General features: G+C 40.2%; 2 protein-coding genes across 5 annotated transcripts in view; both read left to right on the top strand.

Annotated features, from left to right (window-relative positions):
• Positions 1-157: 157 nt before the first annotated feature.
• On the top strand, positions 158-5,565 carry LOC144015047 (Ig-like V-type domain-containing protein FAM187A). Of its 2 annotated transcripts, XM_077515361.1 has the most exons (6): positions 158-618; positions 691-933; positions 2,323-2,600; positions 2,746-3,111; positions 4,923-5,164; positions 5,290-5,565. In XM_077515361.1, the coding sequence occupies exons 2-6, from the start codon at positions 760-762 to the stop codon at positions 5,505-5,507; spliced, it is 1,278 nt and encodes a 425-aa protein (XP_077371487.1). In that variant the 5' UTR covers positions 158-618; positions 691-759; the 3' UTR covers positions 5,508-5,565. The 2 variants fall into 2 exon arrangements, with proteins under 2 accessions (XP_077371487.1, XP_077371486.1); XM_077515360.1 differs by having other exon boundaries at positions 158-933.
• An 11,067-nt stretch (positions 5,566-16,632) lies between these two features.
• Positions 16,633-16,763, top strand: part of rgs19 (regulator of G protein signaling 19) — a 33,376-nt gene continuing 33,245 nt past the window's right edge. For all 3 annotated transcript variants that reach the window (XM_077514062.1, XM_077514063.1, XM_077514061.1), the window contains exon 1: positions 16,633-16,763. This exon is cut by the window's right edge and continues 118 nt beyond it. The gene's annotated coding sequence lies outside the window, so the exon portion shown is untranslated.

Genomic DNA, 16,763 nt, shown 5'->3' with positions numbered 1-16,763 from the left:
TATTGCCGAATCGATTTTTTTAACACCCCTAGTAAGTACTGAAGACTTCTTAATTTCATAACAAAATACAACATCATATAACATCATAATGCTGACAAGGCTATGACGTCATGACAACACGCAGGCAGTTACGATAGCAACAAAGTAGGACGTGTCAACAACGGCGCAGCAATGGAAGGACACAGGGAGCCTAACTTCAATAAGTTGATACCACCACGACTATGCTCCTCCACTGTTTGATTTTGTGACTGCTTTGAAGCCAAATAGACAACAAACGGACATGTTCTAATATTGTGTGTTGTCCAAGAAGCGGAAGAGTGGAAAACAAATGTTTCCTCTCGCCAATTTCCCTGAAAAAGATGGAGCGTACCCGCCGGTGCAGATGCATACTCACTTGCTTGGATCATTATTATGCTGAGTCTGGGCCTGCCGTTAAAGTCTGAAATATGAAATGCATCTCAGAAGAAGACCGTTGTAAAGTACCCAAGGAGTGTTCCAGTGAATTTTCCTATTAGATCAGAAATTTCAGACTCCCTGATTCTGAAATATCGTAATAGCTACAGTAAAATTAGTGAGCATCTGTTTCAAACACAAATATGTGTTCAAATACCTGTACAGGTAACTACTTTTATAGTCAAAAAGATGAGTCCTTCATGAAGTTTCTGTCGAGACTATGTTTTTAAATTTTAGACACCACTTAAACTGGAGGGTGTTGGTTCCTTAAGAAGAAGCCGAACCCTCTCCAGGAGAGGCCTGTGCATGTCTCCCGTCTTCATTCTCTTCTTCCTCACCGAGGCGTGGAGTGACAAGGCTCCCCTTATCAAGCAGGATGTGCTTGCAAAACAGGCTTGTCCAGCGTTCCTGATGTTCTTCAACACCGCCTACCAGGCGGGGGCAACGGTGGAGCTGCCCTGCTTTTGCAAACCCGAAGAGGTGAGTCCATTCTCAGTGGCCTGGCATTTATCAACAATTACTCCGTGATTCAGTGAGTAATGTTGGTAAAAGTGGAATGTCAAAATTGAATAGTATACAATCAAAGTGTACATGGAATGATTGATGTCATATTTTTACTAGGGGTGACAGCGATTCTAATCTTTAATCATAATTAATCACATGTCTTCGATAGTTAACTTGTGATTAATGTATTGCTGTCAAAATTAAAGCGTTAGCTAATTAATTAATCGCAATAAATTATCGCATTAATCATGTATTAACTCAAATTAATAACACTATATTAATTTTGACCCCAAATTATTTTTTAGCGTGACGGCAGATGGCTATGTTAAAGGTAGCACAGTTTGTGTTTGAGCAATAAACATAACTACATGCATTAAAGTAAAGCATTTAATAAATGTTTGTGTATGACATTCAGAATATTTATTCATATCAAAATATTGGGGTCATTTTTTCCCCCCATTTTAAATTATTCAAGTAATTCACTGATAAGAAAAAGTGGAACAAAATATGTTGAAGACATCGTCATAACATTAAATGTACAAAGTATTAACATAACAGGTGCTCTTTAAATGTTGATAAAAAAAGCCTTTTTAATTAAGCGATTAATCGTGATTAATCAAAATTCTAAGCTGTGATTAAGCTGATTCAAAAGTTTAATCGTTTGACCTCTCTAGATTAATCACAAATTTGATATCTGTTCTTAAATGTACAATATTTAAGTTTCATACTTCAACAAAAAATGTTAAACTAAAAGATATATTGCTGCATCTTTTAGTCATTGATACAATAATGTCAATAATTTTTAAAATCGAGTTAAAATAAAAAGAGATGTACTGTTAGAAAACGAGTGTGATATTGAATTTTGTTGAGGTCACTTTTCTGCCACTAGATGGCATCATTCAGCATTTTTCTTTTCATATTAAGAGCTAATTTAATCTTTAACATGAAGTATCTATCCATCCATTTTCTTAACCGCTTCCTCCTCACAAGTGTCGTGGGGGTGCTGAAGCCTATCCCAGCTGGTAGGAGGCGGGGTACACCCTGAACTGGTTGCCAGCCAATTGCAGGCCACACAGAGACAAACTAACATGAAGTAGCTTGTGAAATTCTACACGTTTAAAAATATAAAATACAACTTGACCCCAGTCACCACAAATATATGCATTATTATTAAATGTATTACTGTTGAATTTTGACATGGACGTGTCTGCTATGTTGCGACTCGAATTCTCTCAGTGCAGACTTTCCAAGTAAGGGGGCAGTCATTAGTGGCGTTAAATGAACTTTAAATTTACTCAAAATTAATGGACTAATTTTGACACCCCTAATTTTTTACATACAATTGGACTATTGCTTGTGTTTCAGGTCCAGTCAGTGGTTTGGTTTTTCAGGGACAACCATTCCATCTCAGACGATACCAGGGCCCTGACCGATTACAATGGGAACAAGCTGGTGGACTCAACTCGAATTCCCCACAGCGCCGACCTGCGGAGTCGCTTCTCAATTCGTCTCTTCAGCCTGTTGATCTTTCGAACGGCTGTGGCCGACTCGGGTATCTACATCTGCGGGTCGTCCGAGGGTGACTACTTCTATGCCTACGATCTAGACATCCAAGAGGTGCAGGAGCTCAGCTTCACATCAAGGTTAGAGGTCATGCTGGAGATGATGTCGTTGCCTGGGTATTGATAAAGTTGTCAAGTTTGTCAGTCATCACTCTGTCACCATGTCATGCAGGGACGAACTGGGGACAAAATTCGAGTGATTCAGATTCTTCTTTGTTGCTTCCAGGCGGACTGAAAGTAAAAGCAACACTAAAAAAGACGTAAACGGACAAAGATCTGATCATCTGCTCTACCAAGTCTTCACCACTTTCCGTCCATGGTCACAGTGCGATCGCTGCGGCGTGCGGGGCGAGCAGGTCCGAGTGGGGCTCTGCTACGTCCGCTCCCGTTTTCTGCATGTGCGCTACACGCGGCTCAACGACACCGTGGCGTCCTGTGGCTCGGGGGCGGTGCCGGAGGCATTCAGCTACCTGAAGCAAAACAAACTGGGAGCGAGACTGGAGGTCAGAGACTGTCAAGTGGCTTGTGCAGCTGGTGCGACTGAAGCATCTTCCAATTCCAAAGGGGATAAAATAAAATTTGTGGGTGACAGGTAAGCACACCTAATTCAACGGAGCAGGTGGGTGCGAGCTTCCATTGATGCCGGAGTTACTCAGTGAAATATCCGTACCTTTTACAGATTCTAAATACCTTTGTATGAAAAATGATTTTCTTCTTTTTAAACTTGTAATGTACACATTACAGTGTACATTACAAGGCAGCGCGCAGTACCATCAGGAAAACTCATATAAAAGATAGAGATTCAGTCCAGGAAAAAATGTTTTAAGGCCAGCAATGCCAAATAGTTAACTGTCTGCTTTGCTTGACCTTGTTTCCTTGGATTTCACCTCACCACTTGTGTGCCTCCCAAACACCCACTTGCTCCACTCACAAAACTGCTCTGAATAATCATTTTTGATTGAATATGTCGTGTCATTTAGGAGAACTTAACACAATTTATCATAGGTTTGAATTTTTATTGCAGTTTTAATTTCATTTTGATTTTTTTTTTTAATTTAATTGAGTTTAAATTCAATTTTTACGGAGCCCCTAAAGTGACATGGGAGAAAAAAAAAAATAATTAATGTTTCTCGTCCGAACAAGAAACTTTTCTCGTCCGGACGAGAAACCAGCATACTCGCGTGGGAGACCTTATACTAACTACATTTCAGTTTGTGTTCATGTGTGAAAATGATAGCACAGGACCGTCCGCCGCCACAAGCTAGCTCTCCTAGTTCCCGCTCGCAGGTGATGTTTCTCGTCCGGACGAGAAAGTTTCTTGTCCGAACGAGAAAGTTAGACCACGGTAGACCACTTGCTTTCAATTCGTTTTAAATGTCTCTCAGACACAACATAATGGTGCCGACTTGCAAGTAACGCAGCAATGTCCTTATAATAAAGTCCCAGGTGAAAATAGAACCTGACTAGGTCCCCCCCCCCCGATAAAACAAAACAAAAACACAAAAACAAATACTGATTATATTGTATTTATTAATAATTTCATTTCAGATGTAGAATTTAATGAACTGTTCAACTGAGGATGCAAGGCAAAAAAAAAAATGATATGGAGTATTTGTCCATTACAAGATAAAATGACAAAAAAGCCCACTAAGCATTCAAATGTTTGATCCAACCTTATTCAGCCCAGCCTTAGAGTAATGCAAAAATAAATGAGTTGCAGCTGGTTCTCATTTTTCTTTAAAGCACTCATTTTTATTTTACTTTGTTACCAAATTCATTCATTTTTTAACTTATTTTTAAACAGTATTTTTTTTTTTTTTTTTTAAGCTATTAGTCGTTAGTTTTCATTAACTATAATAACCCTGGTACCAGGGGCATGCAAAGGTACACCGTCAGAAAAAATGTGTTAAATTCGTACCTTTAAGGGTTCAATGGCTTGTCACTGGGGCAATCTATTGTACCGCTACAGGCTACATATTGGGACGCTTACAATTCGTACCCTTATTGGCAAATACTCAATCAGCTCAACTCAACTTTATTTATAAAGAACGGGCATTGCTGTATACAAAGTGCTGTTCATGAAACACAAGTCGGTTGTGCAGTAAAGAATAAAACACAACTTCATTTTTCATTGTGTTTGCACGAAACAACCTGTCGGCTTCTCCGCTGCCCGCGAGGAAAACAGGATAAAATATTCAGGAATTTAAGACCAAAACAGTAGAACTATATTATTGTATTTTAGAGGACACTGACAGATAAATATTTTCAATGATTTTATTTTGAAGGGCTTGTACATGCACCGCATTAATCGCTTATTATTACCGCACGGCACTGTTTAGTAGTATTTCTTGATTTATCCTGACAAACACATATTGAAGTTTGTCATCTCTTTGTGTGTTTCAGTTCTGATTCCAAGAAGACAGAAGAGATGCAGGTTTCTTACTTAAACCACCCAGCAGAGCAAATCCTGACCATCGGCTGCCCAAAGGCCAAGCCATACATGGCGGTGGCGTGGGACAGAGGATCTGAGCCCATTTATCGATCACAGAGTTTGGGAGGTGGGAAATCAGGCGTCGCGACTCCGAGGATTCATATTGATGCCGGACATCATCTGGTCTTCACCCCTGCTCGACTTGATGACTCAGGTACGAAATATATTTGCCCTCCCTGCTACCAGTCCAGGGTGTATCCCAGCTGGATGCTAGACTGAAAATTATACGGGTTCTGTTTGCGTCAAATGAGATGTTTTAACAGATGTTTTACTTTTCAGGTATCTACTACTGCTGGCGGAAGGGGCGCCGTGTGGCTGAGATCAACCTACTGGTCTACCCTAATTTTGGGCAGCGTATGCCCGTCATGTCAAATCCAGAGTTGACCCAGGCCTTGCAGATCATTTTAAAATCATATGGTGTCATGACAGCAGTGTTTTGCCTCTTGCTCTTCCTTCGGACATGCATAAAACACCTGCGGAGGCGTTCATCACGGTGAAACTTTGTTTATATTTTATTTGTACTGAATAAAATTTGGAAAGATATAATTCAAAGAAGGTAATCTTATTTGCTCTGAAATAAGACCAAAGTAAGAGCAAGAATCCTTTGTGAATAGAGCACGGACCCTTTTGTCCATGTTTAAAATCCCACCCCTGAGTTTTGACTGTAGATTCCAGTGTGAGGAGTACATACAGAGGTAGTTAGTCCCACCGAATGCAGTGGCCACTGGGTAATTGTGTTTGGTCTCCTGCCACAAGATGCATCTTTTCAGCAACTCAATGTGACCGCAATCATTAGCACTCCTGATGGATTCATGTTGTCGATTTAGAGATGGCGAAATGGAGAGCTGCAAGTAAAGAGGAGGCCAGCTGTGAAGGAGCAAAAGTCAGACTCATCGTGCTTTCTCTCGGGATGCTGCGACGTATTAATGAGGAGACGCCATCCCTTTTTTTTCCTCATCAAACTCTGTGCATTGCTGGCGATGTGTCTATGGTGTACCCCGACTGTCGCCGCAATGGAATCTGGGATGGAATCCAGCTCACCCTAATTAGAACAGGAGCTATAGAAAATGGACAGATGGTTCAAGTGACACATTTCCATTTTTGTGGCCTAGTTTGGAACATGCGTCTCAGTTAACCAAAATTTGTACAAGCATGAAACATATCTCCGTCTTAGATGTAGCTTTGTCCAAGTGTTGAAAGAAGAAGCACAGGCAGCCCAAATGTGGCCACTCATTGAATTCAACATGGGCCCTCCGCAGGGAACACTCACAACTTGGCATAAGAACACAATTACAGAAGTTCCCCTGCGGAGCCTTCAGGCAGAATTAAGACAGCCGACATTGTTGGTCTTTCTAGGCATGACCTCTACATGCCCAATTTCGCAAAGAAGTCAATTCAGGTCACTTTCGATTTCTTTTCATGCTCATCTGCATAAATATTGATGAATCACTTGATATAATGTGCTGTTTCTTTGCTTTCAAATTTATTTTTTTTAGTACCTGAGCTTGCTAAGCATAAAAGTGAAATAAAACTAACAAGAATTATATTTTCAATTATACACTGAACCACTTCTATTGCTGCTTGGGACCAAGCACCCACAAATAGTGAAAATCCACAGGTAATTAACTAATTTTAATAACTACCCATCCAACCATTTTCTTGACAACTTATTCCTCACAAGGAGGGTGCTGGAGCCTATCTCAGATGGCTCTGGGCAGTAGGTGGGGGACACCCTGGACTGGTTGCCAGCCAATCGCAGGGCACACAGAGACAAACAACCATCCACACTCACAAGCACACCTGGGGACAATTCGGAGCGCCCAATTAACCTGCCATGCATGTCTTTGGAATGTGGGAGGAGACCGGAGTACCCGGAGAAGACCCACGCGGGCTCGGGGAGAACATGCAAACTCCACCCAGGAAGGTCCGAGCCTGGACTCGAACCGGAGACCTCAGAAATGGGAGGCAGACGAGCTAACCAGTCATCCATCGTGCCCCCCTGTTAATAACTAATGTTTTTATTATTTAAAATTATATACATTAAAATGTCTTGCCATTGTTGATAGCATAGATTTTTTGTTGTGTGCTTAAGACAACAACTAAGCCTCTTAAATGTCCTCTACACATCTAGCACTTTTTTTTTATTTTATTTTATTTTTTACTTAAGCTTGAAATCACTAAATGTGCTTTATGAATAGCTTATCATTACTAGCATAATACTCTTGGAATTGTTGGTGTATCTCATAAGCGTGTGAGATTGGTAGGCTTTATTTTCAAGAATTGCGTCAGTAGGAGCTCTTTATGAATATGGGCATGGCGGATGATGTTTTCATTCACATCCTGCCAACAGACTACCACGGTTTTTGTTTGTACTTGACCCAAAACTTAATTTTCTGTTATTGTGAGAAACAATCAATCACATCTTCTGTGATTGTATGTGCTGGCGCCATGGTGATGTATTGCATAAGTGTTTGTTTCCTTCTGCTTCCTCACAATTTACATGTAAATGCAGACCAGCAATGAGTAATGGAGCATGCTCGCTTATTAATGAAGCTCCTGCACTTTGAAGGAAAATTGTGCTTAATTGGCTCAAATGGTAACTTTTTTTGTGTTTGTGATTGTCTGGAGGAACACACCAGCTGGTGCAAACCGATCATTCAACGCGTATAAAAAACAGAGATTTGGTAATGCTGTGACTGCACTGTATGTGTGTGGCCACGTTTCTCCTCTTTATGGAAATTGATATCAAATGAATCGCCCAATTCAACAGCGTCAATTCAAGAACTTGCCCGACACATTGAAAAATTCTGTCAAGCCTGAGCTGGGTTTTAGCCCTGCAATATCACTTCATAAAACCATAAATCCATCCTTTTAATATGTACGATAATAATAATAATAATAATAATAATAATAATAATAATAATAATAATAATAATAATAATAATAATAATAATAATAATAATAATAATAATAATAATAATAATAATAGGGCGGCACGGTAGTCGAGTGGTTAGCACGTCCGCTTCCCAGTTCTGAGGTCTCCGGTTCGAGTCCAGGCTCGGACCTTCCTGGGTGGAGTTTGCATGTTCTCCCCGTGCCCGCGTGGGTCTTCTCCGGGTACTCCGGTCTCCTCCCACATTTCAAAGACATGCATGGCAGGTTAATTGGGCGCTCCGAATTGTCCCTAGGTGTGCTTGTGAGTGTGGATGGTTGTTCGTCTCTGTGTGCCCTGCGATTGGTTGGCAACCAGTCCAGGGTGTCCCCCGCCTACTGCCCAGAGCCAGCTGAGATAGGCGCCAGCAGCCCCCGCGACCCTTGTGAGGAATAAGCGGTCAAGAAAATGGATGGATGGAATAATAATAATAATAATTAGGGATGGACGAGTACTGATACCAGGTATCGGTATCGGGCCGATACCAGCCGTTTTTCAAGTACTCGAGTACTCGTGATACAGACGAGTACAAGCGACCGATGGCAGAGGGGGAAGACGATAAGTGAGTCCTCCTTAACTGTAACTGGCGCTAGCTTGCAGCAGTTTTTCACCAAAACTTCACTGGTTTGGAAATACTTCAAAATTGTGAATCTTAAACTAAAAGAGCATTTTTGTGTTTTATTTTGAGCTTTAAGACTATTGAAGAGTGACTGTGCTGTTTTTTTTTCAGCAAAATTAAAGGAAATATATTTGATTAAAAATATCTTTTAGTGATTTTTTTATTTTTTATTTGTCAAAATGTACTACTGTATCGGCAGTTGGTATCGGTATCGGTGAGTACTGGGGGTCTGAATATCGGTATCGGTCTGAAAAAAAAGTGGTATCGAACATCCCTAATAATAATAATAATAATAATAATAATAATAATAATAATACACTGCATGTTTTCTTCATTTCTGTCCGTAAAGTGTCAGTAATAAAGTATTACAAAATAACCACAGAGGTTCTGCTCCAATCTCTGTTGTACTGTTGTTCATCCCGATGGTTTTTGATAGATTTATTTCACATCAAACCAATCCTGGCATGGCTTCATGGACCTTGCTTTGTGCATTAGGGCATAGTCATCATTTCCATCCATCTGTCCTTCGTCCCCTTCCCATTCATCCACGGTTACATGTCTGATTGCTTGTCCTTTGTCTGAAAATGTGCTCTATTTGTTATTCCCCAAAGCTGACCTGTTTTGCCTTGCTTACGTGCACACGCATGCACCCACAGAACGGAATTTACTCTTGTTAATGACCCTACAAAGTCAAATAGAGCTGCCTAATGTGTGTCGAGCGATGCGGTGTCACATCCTTGATTCGGTGGTTAAGCGTGTTGCGACATGGGCGGGCTAATGTCACGGCAATGTTTAAATTCAGTATGCGTCACGCTGCAGCAAGGTCATCTGCACCCGACACCACATCTCATTCTTCCAAAGTGAATCTATAAATCACACAAAGGCCACTTCTTTAAGTACACAACTTAATTAATGACATCCTACTGTAACGAATTGACTGTAGAATTTACAAGAAATAAGAAAACAGCAATTCAGTGTTATCAAGTTTACAACTGATTAGTGTACTCTAAGTTACATGAATTTAATAAATAATATGTTATGTCATTGTAAAATACATCCACCCATTTTCTTAAGCGCTTATTTCTTAAAAGGGTTGCTGGGGTGCTGGAGCCTATCCCAGCTGCAGGATACACCCTGAACCTGTTGCCAGCCAATCACAGGGCACAAATAGACGAACAACCATCCACACTCACAATCACACCTCGGAACAATTCAGATCGCCCAGTTAACCTGCCATACATGTCTTTGAAATGTGGGAGGAGACCAGAGCACCTGAAGAAAACTCATGCAGGTATGGGGGGAACATGCAAACTCCACCCGAGAAGGCCGAAACCCGGACTTGATCTCACACCCTCAGCACTGGGAGGCGGAAGAGAGAAGATATCAGACATGTAATGGCAAAAAGGATCTGTAGCGTCAAGAGGTCAAGATTTATGACCTCTTATGACTACACCCAAAAAAAAAAAAAAACTCTCTCTAAAGTCCACCTATTTACTACTAAAACATTAATTCATTATTCATTCGATGTCCCCACACATTTCCAGGTATTTTACGGTCTTTGAAACCCTCACCTTTAACTCTATGAAAACATTAACCTGACAACATTAGAATATTTATTACAATAACCTTTAACCCTTTTATCAATAAACCTTCTCAAATGCGCTTGATGACGTTGTACTTCAAACACCTACAGTCTCATTAACCCATCAATCACTTTTATGAAAACTGTCATATGACATCATACGAGGTCATAAATCACCTCTCGACCCTATCGATCATTTTTGACAATACATGCCTGATATCTTCTCTCTCTTTTATATGACGCTAAATGTCAAGGGAATTAAATGAGGACTAATGTGTGATAATAAATCCAGCCTTTTATAGCAAGTAACGTTTGTAAACAAAGCAACTTTAATTTTTTGCAGGCACATCTCTCTCTCTCTCTCTTTCTCTCTCTCTCTCTCTCTCTCTCAAGATACTCTTTCAGTTTCAAGATTCTCCCATGACCTTTCAAAGACCAACGTGCGTGTTTTGGCGGGAATCTGTGCAAATATGAATGAAACACAGACAGTTCTTGTGACTGTTTCAACTTTTTTCTTCAACAGTGTCACCAATGTTGTTAAGGTTTGCGGGGGATTGTGGACTCAAGTGGAGGGAGGCAAAGAAAGGTGAGGCAGGGGTGCTCTTAAACATGTTTGTAATTTGAACTTAAACAAAGTGCAACACAAAATACAAAGTACAAAACAAGGCTGGGGATAAACTTACTAGTTGTAAACTAAACGGGCAGGACTCAGAGGCGCACGGAAACAAGGTGTGGCGACGACAAAGACTCGACAAGGCCTGAACGAAAGCAGGGAACTAAATACTAGTGTTGTTCCGATACCATTTTTTGGCCCCCCGATACCGATACCGATACCTAAGTCTTTTTGTTTTTTTTCCCCCTCAACATGAAAAAGCTGTCCTGCCATTGGTTCAGAGCATTCAAGGGCCAATAGGATATCTTAGATCGGCATGCAGTGAGCATGTCGCATATCAGTGAATGTCGTGCACGAGCAAGACACAAGATGCTGCATCCAAAATCCTATATTAGTTTGTTGTAAATTTTTACATAAGTCTGGATGTTCTGCTTTTGGTATACACTTCAATAAAAATATTTAAACAAAATCCTATATTAGCGTTGGAATTAATGGTATCGGCATGTTACTTGTGAGTAGTCACCGATACCAATACCACTGTTTTAATGCAGTATCGGCTAGGGGTGGGACAAAAAGCCGATTCGACCGAACCATCGGTCGTCAAGGGGAGCTAAACGGCCGTATCGGTAGCAGACTTGTCAACCGATACAAAATCCGCCGGGAATCCTTAGATACATTGCTTGTAAAGCTGTGGAACGGATATCGCGTTGCTGTGAATCGGTTGCGACTGAGGCTTTATGGTTTTCATAACAATAGCAAGAGTTCTGCACCGTGCTCTACTTGTTTTGTTTACATTTCAGTTGCATCACTATTCAAGCTACTTCCGTGTTTACAGAGAGCTAGCAAAGTAGCGCTCAGAGACGCTTCATTCCCCGGATGTTGTAAACATAATGCATTCCGTGGTCATCATCGTGTCTCAGATTAAAAAAACAAAAAAGATATCATACATGAACCAAAAATGAATGTGATGGCAAAGAAAAACAAAAATTGTTAATAACAAAAATTGCTGAGAAAAAGGTTAGGGCACTTTTGGAAATATTTTTGGATATATTAAGTTGTTAAAATGTGTTTGATAGATTTATTGTTCCATAAGGTGGCTTCATATTTCTTTTTGGCTGGACGGCAGGTTTATTTCATATCTTAAATTTATGTTTCTGAAATACTTCACAATGTGGACATATTCTGTTTAATTGTGTTGGTGTTTTTTTAAAGGTTAAATATTTATATTTCAAATTGAATTATCAGCCTTTTGTTTTCCTGATCCTTATTTTGAATTAAAAAAACAAAAAACAATTATAACTGTCAATAACAACTAATAAATATTTAAACTGATACATTTTTCAGTCATATCGCCCAGCCCTTTGTTCCGGTCCATTTAAATAATTGATTCAATATATAAAAATATAGAAGACGTTGTTGTTGTTCTTTTTTAACACATTTGTAGATACTGTAAAAATTTGTGGTGTTTTAAGATTAATGCTTACAAGCAACAAATGTAAGATTTGAATATTGAAATTAATCGTATTGAATCGAAAATTGTATCGTTCCCAAACTTAATCGAACCGTATCGAACCGTTCTGTTCCGAAAGATAATCGTTTTTCAATCGAATCGCAACTTGTGTATCGAGATACATATCGAATCGGCCTCATGTCAGAGATTCCCACCCCTAGTATCCGCGCCTCTGCCGATACCAGTATCGATATCGGAACTACACTACTAAATACACTTAGTAACGAGAGACACCGGGACAAGACACAAGTGGCTTGGGGAGCTGATTGGATAACGCAAGGGAATGGGAAAAACAAGCACAGGTGGACAGAAGATTTGACGAGACATTGACAGAACAAGAGACACAAGGAAAACATGACCAAAAACCCAAATCATAACAAATGTCCAAAAAAAAAAGACACATTTATGGTCAACTGGTAAACCCAAAATCCCATTTTTAGGGAATATTTGGCATAGTTTATGTTAGAATACTTTATGGATTATTATTCTTGATTCATGCCCATTTCAACACAAACAACACAACAGCTCAACCAAAGGTTCGGCCTTTATGAAAACAATTTATGGCCATTCAGACACGACAGTCATTACATTGAAGAACTGATCAGAAGAGCAGATGCATGTGCAGTTAATTAGTCACTCGTGACAGATTATGGCTATTATGTGTGTATGGTATTACATGTAGCTCTTTATGACTGTATGTTTTGGGTATGTGCACACGCCTGCTGTTTCAGGTGTTCGCTAACACAATGAAATCAGGTCACTTGAAAGTAGTAAATTGTGCACAAAACATTCCTAATGGATAACCACATATTGGAGCTAAATCAGCAACTCCTAAGATTGTTCTGGTTTCCCAAATTTGGAGCTCACACAGACTTTGCTAGGTCTGTCGCACTCGTGTCACACCACCGAGCGAGATAACGAGAAAGAGGCCCGCTGAGCACCAGAGGAGACTCGCTGGCATACGGGACGCCATCATTGGCGAGACGAACGCCATGCTGACATGACCTGGCTCCCGGCCATGCGCTCAGCCCGGCGTCCTATGATATCACCCACTTCCATACAGCAGGTGGTCACCAGTCTTCTTTTGTCCCCACACAGACACATGCTATTTGTTCCTCGATGGTTCTTTTCGTCCGCACATCACACGTTTCCTATTTGCCATCACTGGTTTGTTAGTTTGTATTCCTTTTTTAGTTTGGATTTCTTATTTTTAGTTTAGTTTTTAGTAGTTTTAGTATTAGTCTGCTTTTCTTTATATATATGGAGTGTATTGTTGAGTGCAAGATAAAGAAAAGGTCGCAAAAAGTATTATGTAAATATAATAACTTTGGTTAACTTAAATTGTAGGTGCTTTTTGTTACTTTTTATTAACTATAACCTTGGCTGAAGTCTTGCACAATTTTGTTTTTTGTGAGGAAGTTTTGCTTTTGATAGGTATTTTTGCAAGTTCTCCTGTACCTGTACGTACTTTAGTTTACCTCACTTTTGTTAAGGAATACATGAGACAATTCCTAAAATAGCTCTAGCGTGTCTGCGTGTGTTGGCCATTTTGTTTTAAGCACATTTCCCATCACTCCCCATTACTGGCAGCCAAGTATGTGGCTTAACCTGCAGCAGCATCATTTGTTGTCTTGTCATAATCTCCATTCAGAACGGATTGGCGTCTGCAAGAGACTTCTGGTCATTTCATTTCCTCAGCTGTAATGTTAATCCTTTCTGCATCAGCCATTTCAAACACCTCCTGTGCACACACTAACTGTGGCTCGCCACATGGAAAGGACACTTAACCAACGGGAAAAATATTTTCATTAGTCCTGTCGATGCGTTTTGAAGTGTTCAGCCCTATCCGCAAGTAAAGGGCCAATACACCCGTAACCCTGGGATAAGTGATGTAGAACAGAAGATAGAGAGATGGATGGTTTTGAAATGCCAGAATGTGATGTGAATAAAGGTAGGACGTTGTTGTTGTTGTTGTTTTTTGTCTATTATGTTGGAGGTCCATAACAGGAAGAAACCCCATCTTAGTTGAAACTGAAAGACTGGTGAACTAACTCGTGTTTTTTTTTTTTTTTTCCCTGTCGTACACTAATCAATTAATATCAGCTAGGTTGCAATTTATGGTTTTTCTCCTAAGATGTGCTAAAATGCGTGTGCGTGTGTGTGCGTGTATGTTCACAGTGTTACTGCGGGTGACTGTTTTATTGTCTTAACCATTCTCTATTCAAGTGGTTAACTTCTTTTTACGCATTATATTAATATTAAGACGTTAATTTACATTTAATTGCTAAGCAACTAGTGTTAAACAGCCTTGTGGGCGTTTAACAGCACTTTGATGATGACAAAAAGCCTCATTAACTACTTTAAAATGTGGCGCTACAATGCACAGACTAGTAACATATTCCTTATGTACCTTTTGTGCCTCCAAGTGGTGATGGGTGGAATTGCATAACCAATTCAACAGGTGCCTGTGGTTGCCGCTCACATATTCTCATAAGCGAAATACATGCACCCCGATTTTCGCATCTTAAATGTAAAAATGTGTGCGAGCCCACAGATGGTGAAGAAAAAAAATCAGCAACTTTATTTTAAAACTACTCTTCCTGTACAGTGTGTATTACTTGAGATGGCAAACAGAATACAAGCAAAAAGACATCTCCGTCAACAATCGTCAATCTCTTCTCCCAAACAAGATGTCTTCACAGTAGGCTACCAAGACTGACCAGTGAAATGCAGCATATGGTGCCACGGGGCATCCAGACTGCCGGAAATTAAATACAAAGAAGGCATATAGAAGAAGCTCAGTCCTTTCTCATTTTTAACGCTGTGAATGACAGGGTTGCGAGTGAGCAGGAGCCCATCATCAGCTGACTTTGGGCGAGAGGCGTGGTTAGCTAGGCCATAGTGAGACAAACCATTCAAACTCACATTCACACCTGCTGCTGACAATTTAGGCTTGAAAGAACCTATCTTGAATATTTTTGGGAATGTGGGCTGAAGCCAAAGTTACTTTGAGAAAAAAGCAAGGGTGGGGAGAACACACAAACTCCACACAGACGTGATTTGAACACAGAATCTCAGAACTGAGGCGGGCGAACCACTGCGTTGCACAGAAAAAGTGATGATTGAGTTCCGTTTTCCAACAGGGGGCGCTAAAGTGTGATGGAGGAAGACAAATTTATGTTGAGGAAATAATATGAAATGAAGCTTTTTGGTTTTCATGTTACATCCCACCCACCATCATCACCTCCGTCTTTCCTTGGTGTGTGGCGCCCCCTTATGCTCTCTCTCTCTCTCTCTCTCTCTCTCTCTCTCTCTATCTCTCTCAGTGCCTGTCCATATATCACCAGTGGTGCTACTAGAAAGTGAAAAGCACTTTATTGAACATTTATTGCTAAAACAAACAAAAAACAAACAAACAAAAATCACACGTGGCATACTGTCCTTCACATTATTCATATAGTTGTGATTGTGAATCAATGCATCAAAAGCAGTTATTCAGAAAATGAACATCTCATCTCTACTGTAGATGTAACATCTTTACATGTTACTCATTGGAACATCTCTGATAGACATGAGTCACGTCAAACACGTTTGAGTTTTTATTGCTTTTCTTTCTGCTGTTAATTCCTTGTTGAGAGAGAGAGAGTCAATTTACTTTATTATTATAATTGTAATTATTATTATCCATCCATCCTCTTAACTGCTACTCCACACAAGAGTCGCAGGGGTGCTGGAGCCTATCCCAATTGACTTCGGGCAGTAGGCGGGGCACACAGAGACGAACAACCATCCACACTCACAAGCACATCTGGGGACAATTCAGAGCGCCCAATTGACCTGTCATGACTCATGAATGTCTTTGGAATGTGGGAGGAGAAGACCCATGCAGGCACGGGGAGAACATGCAAACTTCACCCAGGAAGGCCGAAGCCTGGACTCGATCTTCTTGCGTCCTCAGCACTGGGAGGCGAATGTGCTAAACAATCAGCCACGTGCCGCCATTATCGCTATTATTATTATTATTATTATTATTATTATTATTATTATTATTATTATTATTATTATTATTATTATTATTATTATTATTATTATCATTGTCATCATCATCATAATTATCAAGGTATAACTAACATTACAACATAATTTTGTTAGCGGGTTAATAACATGGATTCTCACAGTTACTTAGTTTATTGTTCTAAAGTATGACATAAACATTAATTTAAAAATACATACAGTAATAGGCTATATTATTCGTAAGAAGTGCCAACTTGTGGTCTGCTTGAATGAGACGGGACTGTCTGCGCATGCGCATGAATCATTCTCTCTCTCTCTCTCTCTCGTTGGCTCGCTCTCCAGTCACACACGCGCACGCACGCACACACGCACACTGTCTTCTTTCTCTGGTTGGGAAAAACCCGAACAGGAGGAGAGCCTGTAGCGAAGAAAAGGAGGACTCCTGTTCCGACGCGGCATCTGAGAGATTTACAGAAAGATATA

This window comes from Festucalex cinctus, chromosome 2 (assembly GCF_051991245.1).
Source record: "Festucalex cinctus isolate MCC-2025b chromosome 2, RoL_Fcin_1.0, whole genome shotgun sequence".
Classification (NCBI taxonomy): Eukaryota; Metazoa; Chordata; class Actinopteri; order Syngnathiformes; family Syngnathidae; genus Festucalex; species Festucalex cinctus.
The sequence above is the reverse complement of the archived record's forward strand: the minus strand, read 5'-3'. Positions and strand labels throughout refer to the sequence as shown.

What these genes read in the sequence shown, in the direction of transcription:
- LOC144015047 (XM_077515361.1), top strand. Translation starts at nt 760, where the DNA reads ATGTCTCCCGTCTTCATTCTCTTCTTCCTCACCGAGGCGTGGAGTGAC. An exon ending in GAGCTCAGCTTCACATCAAG is followed by an intron (nt 2,601 to 2,745) that starts GTTAGAGGTCAT and finishes TGTTGCTTCCAG; the next exon opens with GCGGACTGAAAGTAAAAGCA. An exon ending in TGCTCGACTTGATGACTCAG is followed by an intron (nt 5,165 to 5,289) that starts GTACGAAATATA and finishes TTTACTTTTCAG; the next exon opens with GTATCTACTACTGCTGGCGG.